Source organism: Bombus impatiens, unplaced genomic scaffold (assembly GCF_000188095.3).
Source record: "Bombus impatiens unplaced genomic scaffold, BIMP_2.2 scf_0248, whole genome shotgun sequence".
In the NCBI taxonomy this organism is placed as follows: domain Eukaryota; kingdom Metazoa; phylum Arthropoda; class Insecta; order Hymenoptera; family Apidae; genus Bombus; species Bombus impatiens.
The window spans coordinates 1,183,491-1,191,942 of record NT_176667.1 but is presented as its reverse complement, the minus strand read 5'-3'; the positions used below and the strand labels follow the sequence as shown (position 1 = coordinate 1,191,942).

At 46.5% G+C, this 8,452-nt stretch overlaps 1 protein-coding gene across 1 annotated transcript; it reads left to right on the top strand.

Moving 5' to 3' along the window:
- Positions 1–5,593: 5,593 nt before the first annotated feature.
- On the top strand, positions 5,594–8,452 carry LOC100745412. The gene is made up of 2 exons (XM_003488577.3): positions 5,594–5,931; positions 6,152–8,452. Exons 1-2 carry the CDS (start codon positions 5,608–5,610, stop codon positions 6,461–6,463), a joined length of 636 nt encoding a protein of 211 aa, XP_003488625.1. The 5' UTR covers positions 5,594–5,607; the 3' UTR covers positions 6,464–8,452.

Sequence of the window (8,452 nt, the reverse complement as noted above, 5' to 3'; positions counted from 1 at the left end):
TTTTTTTTTTTTTTTTTTTGCTCTTTATAGACGCGACGACGAGCCGCCTTTGAAACACGTGTGCTTCCGGCGCAAAGCACAGGCAATCTCGGCTTAAAAGCGGAGCCTTATGGTGTCGTCGTGTCATCAGCCGATACTCCTCGGCAGATTATAAAATGCGCGTAGGTAAACGTTCGTAAAGAATAAGTTTACGGTATGGATATTTCATCCATCGTAAAACAGAAGTTTACAGTACGGTATCGCCTTTTCTGCCATTGAGGAAGAGGAAGTTCCGCTGCGGTATCGCAGGGTTTACGTGTACAGGTTCTCCTTAAAAAGAGGATTAAACGCGAAGCGTGGAATATTTGAAATTTCATCTTGGATGTAGTTCGTCTCGTGACACAGCCGGTATACGCACAGCCCTTCGCTCTTGCGCGTCTCGCTGGGCACTCGAGGCTTGAAGCACAGTCACTGGCGTAGGGGGCTTGCCGGCTACCCCAAAAGTGCACCTATCAAGGGTTGGTTTCAACGAGCTCACAGCCCTGGAGACCCTCACTATCGCGGCGACTGCGCACCGCTCTTCGAAAACTAGTTCGCGTTTTGTTATTGGATTCTCGGGCGACGTTTCGAGTTGGCGAACAGCGGAAATCGCGTGTCGAGATCGAACGGAAAATGTATGCTCGTTTGTATGTCGCACGGTAACGTACTAACACGCGTTAATGTTAACGCGTAGTTTACCGGTTGACTCGTTGCAATTTGCATGCGTTTCCATTTCACGCACTATTTGCCTGCGGGGCGATGCCTGGTCACGCCTCGAATATCGTCGCATTTATCTAAGAATATTACTCGTCGTTAATAAACATAGTCGAAACTATCGGTGAATTAGTAACGCCTGGTACCCATAGCGTCCCGTGTTTGATGTCTCTGGGTTTATCGTCAGTGCGGCGCGATCTTCACGGTAGCGAAGGGTGTCTAGGTCTTCGTTCGCCCTTGAAGTTACACAGAAAATACGCCAATATCGTTCGAATGAGGGGTTCTGGGGCGGATAAGGAAGCTAGGCAACGATGGCGCGATTGCCAGCGAACGCTGCGGAGAAACGTTTACCAGCGATCGTGTCTACGCCTCCGTTAAACGGTTTCTCGCGTGGAAGAAAAATTTGATTCGCAGGCCATGGTGAAACGCGTTCTCTTCCGTCGTGGACACACACGCATGATGTCAAGCGACTGGCTGATTACATGGCAACGGACCATATATTTGCATTAAGCCGCGACTCACCATAACTCATTACGTCCACAATTCTCTTTCGTCAGTCGGCAACATGTTGGCCGCATAAATCACAATTTGCCCTCCACCGCTCACAGGTGGACACGACTAGCCGAGCTCGAATCTTGAAAACGCCATGCGATCGCAGTGTGCACTGTGCAAAACCGAAACGATACCCGGTGTCGTGTTTAATTGACTCTGACGTTATATCCATGTGCTTGGTAATTACGGAATCGTAATGACGATCTCTTTATCGCACCGATACATTTGGAAATTTAGCACCATGAATGAAAATGCGCGAAAGCGATCGATGATTTTTCTTATCGACGACTAGAATCTGTTTCATGGCGTTTCGAGGCGGTCGATTAGTATTGGCCGTGCGGTGTTTTTCGCGAGTGCGAGTCCAATTTCGGGTAGAGGTCGAGGCTCCGCGGCGCGCTGCGACGATGAGACGTCTCTCGACGCCGTGTTGACGCGGCGCGTTGACACAGCGGCGGCCGTGTTTGTAGAACAATGTCCCCGCGGTATTACTAGAAATAAAAAAACGGGATAGACGTGTCACCAGACGAGTAACGCCTCTCATATTTCCATTAAGTAAGGCAAGACACAGCCGGATAACGGATATAACGGACGCGAGCTATGGCTTTTACCGTGATTAGTGCATCATGCAATGGGAAGGTTCGTAAGGTATAGAGGTGCGTGTAAACGTTCTTGCATATTGCACGCATATAGTATAAATGCGTTTGCGATATTACGCGCGCGCGCTCACGCACGCTCCTCGGCTATTGCCATGGATTTCGAAGTCTAGTTCGTTCGTATTGGGTTCTTCCCCGGGGAGAGAGACTATCGCACCGCCCGGAAATTTTCTCCTTCTTCTGTCGTCTGCCAGTCCGTTCTTCGCGCAAAACACGCACTTACACATTGGTTGGATAAATGAAATCCTTCGACATTGAATCCATTAAGCCGGTTCGGTATCGTCCACGAGGAGCATCCTTAATAACGTTCGTTCGTGTTTTCCTGAATGCGAATGGTTGGGGTACGCGCGTTCTTCACGCTATATTTTCACGCGTAAAACCCTTATCGCCTGCTGCGTAAGTACTATTATGCGTTTGCAAAATAAAAAATAAAAGGAAGAAAAAAAAAAAAGGAAAGAAATGGAAAAGAAACGATGGGAGACGGGTGGGGGGAAGGAGAGAAAAGGGAGAAGGAAACGCAACTTCTGAATTTCAGTCAAGGATCGTCGAGACGATGTTTCGGTGAAACTTTCTATACGTGTGCGCTCTCTGTCGCGACACGGTCGTGCTCGCATTATACGGTCTGTCGCGACGAGAAATAGCGGAGACACGAAGGTGGCGGGTCTTCTACATTTACTTCTGTTCCGTAGAATCATTACTACGTCCCGAGCTAAGCCAAGCGTATGGGCGCCTGTTGACGGCAGCCGTTGATGCGTTAAAGGGACGAGGAGATAAGTTTTTTTCGCGAATTATGAAGGCGCTCATTCATTACGTGTTCCGTAATTGACGAGTTGCACGAAAGAGGATGGAGCTAGTATCAACAACGCTCTCTTCCCGTCAAGATCCTATCTGCCGGTAGTAACGTTATTTCTTCTCCTTTTCCCCTCGCTTCTTTTCTTTTTTTAACATCTCCATTAGCGACCAATGAGTCTCGCTTACGATCATCGATGAAAAATTCCACGAAATACCGGAATATGTTTCGCTGCAGTATCGGTAATTGAACAGGGAGGGTGAAAGAGTATTGCCGCGGCGAACGTTGCTGTAGTCAGATTCGATTTCGTAATTCATTAGCATAGAATTTCCGATGAGCTATGCTTTGTTCGTTCGACATTATAATAATTTAACCGAAAGCTATCGGAGGCGGGGGTTGCGATTGCCGTGGTCCATGCAATTGGCTTCCACCTGATGCGAAATAGATGCAGCTCCGAGTGGATCGAGTCCATTCGTATCATACCAAATGTGGCATAGGCGGTAATTGGATTTCTCTCTCTCTCTCTCTCTCTCTCTGTAGATTTGTTTGTGCGTGGTCAGCGACTAAAAAAGTCGGCACGCGTACGATTTTGAAAATAGAAAGAGATTTAACTCGCGAATCGAGCAAGAAAGCAAGAAGATCTTTGAAAGAGAAAAGAAACTCGTGGCAGTTTTAATATATTTGGAACGTTCACAAAGCTCGCGCTTTTCTACTCATCGTCTTGATATTTCATCTCTATCTATCTACTTCGTCTTTGCTTTATGCTTTGCTCGTAAAACCTCGCCAAGCGTTTTCTTGTCGGTCTTCGTTTCTTGAATTGATTACGCTTACCCCGCTACGGCGTTATCCCTTTACCTAACGGGTCGCTAATTAAAGGCAGGGTAAAAGTCGATCGATCTTCTCACAACGATCTTGAAACAGTATATCCGTTTCCCCGATTCCTGGTACAGGCAACGGGTTCGGTGGTTTCTCCGTCGTCGATAGGGGGCTTCTTAGTCGAGCGAACACTTACTCGCTTACAGAACACCCTCTCTCGTTTTCCTTCTTCTTTTTCTTCTTTTAATCTCTCCTGCTTGTCTCGTATCCGGTTTCACCTCCGTTCCCCGTTAGCTTTGCCGTTAAACAAGAGCTGACAAAAACACGTGTAACTTTCAATTGGTCGAGCAGTCACTTCGGAGATTCTCAACGGGGTTCCTTAATTGGGTTAAATAAATTCGGCTGGCTGGCATATGTGTACAGAGCAGGATGGAGGTGGCGTTCGTGCGCATCCGTGCGACACGTATCGAAACTATAGTCGAACATGGTAAGACGAACCCTTCGTAATGTTCGTGTTGTTGCAAAGGGTTGAAATTGAGCGGGAGATGACCCACGTTGAGGAATTCGATAAACGAACTCCAGGGAAATTTATTTGCCTAAGCCGGACTTAGCCTTGTACGATCCGTGCACGTTCGCGAATGACGAAGGAAGGAGAAACGATCCGGCGCGGTGCCCGATTCCACGGACATGCCCGGCTTTTTATAAATATTTAAAGGCAGCTGGGTAGTTTGCGAATCCGCGACGATATTCCGAAGCCTGTTAATGCAGCGAGGTCTGTATTAAAGCCTCGTCAATATCGGTACCGGCAACAGGCCGTTACAGTATCCGGATGAAAAAGAGGTAACGACCGAGGGGTGTGAGGAGAATTGGAGGCGAGCGACCATCGTTTGTCTGGCTGGCGGAGTTTCCGCTCGGAACTATAAGGACTCCGCGCTTTAATGGAATAAAGAACCGGAGGAAAGTACTGAATTTTCTAGCTGTGGGATCTTGCTTGTAAACGATATTATTACGAGGTCGTGTTGAAAATACTGCGACGTTTTCGCGTCGGCGAGGATGTTCCATTTAGTCGGACGATTCAGAAAATGAGGGACGATTTGCCGCTTCGACGAACGTCGTCCTGTTCATTCCATCCACAACCGTGGTACACTATGATTGCGTGCGTGAAAAGCGACACGTACGAAGGGAGATGCACGCATACAACTAACATCGCGGAACGTTGGAACGCGGCAAAGTTTAATACGTGCGCACGTATATTTTATATGAAACGAAATCGATGGATTTGATTTCACCAAGTAGAATGTTCGATGGCCCTGTACCGCGATAAAAGACGATTTTCAACGGGACGGTCGAGCCGGGATTTTTCATATGTTTCCTTGTTGCTAGGTGGCGACACCTTTTTCCGCTATGAAGAATGTAACCAATTTCCGGCACATACATCAGCCACAATTTTAATCACCGACTCGGAACCTTTCATCGTCCCTGGCGATGTCCACGGAGAACAGGAAGATCTACAAGAAGATAAAAAAGACCACCGAGAAGGACAAACGTATGGCACAGCTGGAGAAAGAGATCGCTCGATTGGAGAACGAGAACAGCAAATTAAAACGCGACAGTGCTGAGTATGAGAGTGGCCTCGCTGCTTTTAGCGGCACGTCGCGTTTTGCCACTGAATTTTCTTCGTTCAGCCGTAACGTGCCATCTGACACGAACAAACGGTCGCTTTCACAGAAGCCAGAGGACAATCTTGCAAATGCGTTGCAATCGAAGGGCAACCCGGAGAATGGCAATCGTAAAAAGAAACTGCGTATGAGATTGATGAAAAGTAGAAAAAATGACAATAAAAAATGAAAGAAGAAATATCTGTTCTCCGTGGACTCGCATTTTATATACGAAATTCTACGAATAAAATATCCATTCGACATTGACATATTCGAGAGCGCCATATCGAATTCTCGACAGGAGGCACGTTCACGCGATGACCATTTGGGCTTCGGGTCGTCAAATTTCCGAATCATGTATCGAATTTAATCAGGAAAATTGTCGATATCGAAGCGACGGAAGGCGATGCCAACGCATTTGAAAGTAATACCATGCCCGCAGAAGCAAGTGATTAGAAAATATATTCGGGATGTACCCTGTACTCGGATAAAACCGAAGAAACAGAAGGAAGTGTCGTGTTCAGGTAGTGAACGCAAGAGATCCTGCAAGCAGGTCGAAGATGTGTGTTCTACGTCGAAACGCACCCAACCGGTAACGTGTCCGTCTAAACAACCGGTCAAGAAATGCGTTCAAGCGAGTCCAAAAGCGTGTCCGGGAAGAGAGCGTACAAGCCCGCCGAGATCTTGTCCAAAATGCGAGAGCAATCGAATTCAAAAGTTGGAAAGCGAAGTGGGATATAATTTTCGCGCGAATCGACCGCTTGACTGACTTCTTACGAATAATTCGTTGTCAGTGAATAACGAACTGATTCGTTTATCCGTGTAGAATATCGTTCGCTATGAATCCACTCTCTGCTGCTTAAGGGTTTCGTTCGCAAAGATATTCGAATAATCAGTCAATCGGTTCGATACGGCAACCTTTGCACGACAATAAAATATCCTATTCGTAGGTGTACCAATTGCGGAAGGAGATCGAGTGCATGAAATACGAGCGAAAAGAAGCGGAGAAGGCGATCCAAAAGGCTATTCTTCGTGGAGCCCGCGCTCTCGGCGGAAGATTTAAACCCACGGTACCGGGATCGATCGAGAAACTTCTCGATATTTGCAACAGCAACGCGTCCTCCCAATCCACGTCCTCGGTCAGTCTCTGTACGACGAAAACTGTATCGCCGATGGTTCACACGTGTCATAACAAAACGTGGAGAAAAGAGGAGTTCGATTATTGCGAAGGTTGCACTCCATTAGTCGGCTCTCGCGATTAAATCCAGCTTCGTTGAAAAAACATCGAATGTACTCGTTGGAAAGTTGTCGGCGTCGCCTGCAATAAACTTACCCGAAATACACTGGATATTGGATAATGATTGTAATTAATTACTTTCGCGATCGGGAATGAATGAAAATAACCAACGAATAAAACCCAGACGGGTTTTATCGCATGGTAATAATTTCCTACGAAACGCGTTAATTAATAAACGGGTAAGAGCGTGCGGGGTGGACCCGACGCCGATTTAATTACACGTAACCGTACGTGCCAACATACGCACTAACGGTGCTTTAGTCGCGTAGACTCGCCGTACACGTACCCTATCATCAGAATGGCATCGTTAACACCGATAATCTTCCCTGAACCGAGTACGGAGCCACTCGACTTACAGGGAGACCTCGCGTGCGAGTACACCGGAAATCTTGGTGCGTACCACGTTCCACAAAGTGCGAAAAATAATTAACGAAATATCAAAGAAATATTTTGTTCTGTGTGAGAACCCGACACGGTACGATTCATCGAGATCATTAAGGTTCGACGAATCGACCGTTTCGTTTAGCTGCGATTCCCAAGGTTCCGCGAACAGCCAGGATGTCACGGCCGCGTCAAACGTAACGGGACACTTTACCGGATAATTATCTTCCGTTAATGATACAACGTGAAACAACAATGAAACGTTATATCGCGTTGGTGAATCAGAGTAACCGTTTGTTGTTTATCTGCATCGATGCAGCGCCATGGTATTTTGTTGGCTATTGATCGCCGATGATGAGTCTTGATATTCAATCCGTAAATGCGATGATGGTTTGCCGGATCATCGTTGGCGCTCGATTACGAGTCTCTTTCCAATGGTCATGCTCGAAAAAGCGGCGATAAACGGACCGGTACTGTTATAAAATTTCGCTGGAATATTCGATTCCGCGTTGTCCATTGTTTCGACCTCTCGATGGTTTGCGAGGACAAAGTTGTGCTAATCTGTTACGCGTAAAATTTCCAATCGACGTTTTTCAATACGGAAACAAAAGCGGAAAAACACTAGGAAAAACACAAAGAAAAAAGGAATAAATATAAAAAAAATAAAGGGTTCGGGATGTTTCGGTAATTCGAGGGGAATGAAAACATTCATTTCGGCTTGCGGCGGTGTATAAACTATAAAATTGCTTCTCTATTTGAGCAAACAATCGGGGTGCGGTCGATAAGATCCGTTTTGTGTTAGTTGACCAAAACGGGGTCGTAAAACCTGTCGCGGTGTGGTCGTGGAGGGCCGTATTGTAAATTGATAGCGATAAAATCTACTCATCTCTGGGTTTATTCGGCTCGAGTCGAGCGTACCGCGGCTGTCTGTGGCATTATGCAGCGCGTACCAGCGAAATGGCAAGATTATTTTAAGGCGTATCTCGGTCTTATACGATTTCACGTGCCTCCTTCCAGATCTTCTGCTTCTCGTCTCCGGGTTTTCACGTTTAACCAGGGTATAAGTTAGCCTCGGTGGAAGTAGGCACCGCGACCAGCTCGCGAGTAAGCAAGCAACCAACCAAGAAAGAAAAGAACCTGTGTCTGCTGATGGTTCCTTTGCGATATCGTTCTTGGCAAATATTAGGTAGTTCCGTCTACTAGAAAACGGTCCAATGTTTTCATTTAATATCCTGTGAATGTCGAGCGGACTCGCAACCGGCATTCACGGAAAAGATTGCGAGAGCCATTTCCCGTGACTAGTGAGCGATGTCGTCTTTGAGATAAAGTACCCTGAGAAAGATTTGTATGAGCCGCAGACAAGACGCGTCTTACGAGTTAAAGGGGTTGTTATAGTAGTCTTTGCGATATAGCAAGATTGTAAAATCGGTCAAGCGTTTTAACTTTGCCGGAAGTCGTGCACGATCTGACGGATACACGCGAGATCTTCTTATACATATTTTTAACAGATGTATCGTAAAATCTTGTACATTTCTGTGAACCTGACGAATATCTACTAATATCCTCGACTAGT

What these genes read in the sequence shown, in the direction of transcription:
- LOC100745412 (XM_003488577.3), top strand. Translation starts at nt 5,608, where the DNA reads ATGCCAACGCATTTGAAAGTAATACCATGCCCGCAGAAGCAAGTGATT. An exon ending in TTCAAAAGTTGGAAAGCGAA is followed by an intron (nt 5,932 to 6,151) that starts GTGGGATATAAT and finishes TCCTATTCGTAG; the next exon opens with GTGTACCAATTGCGGAAGGA.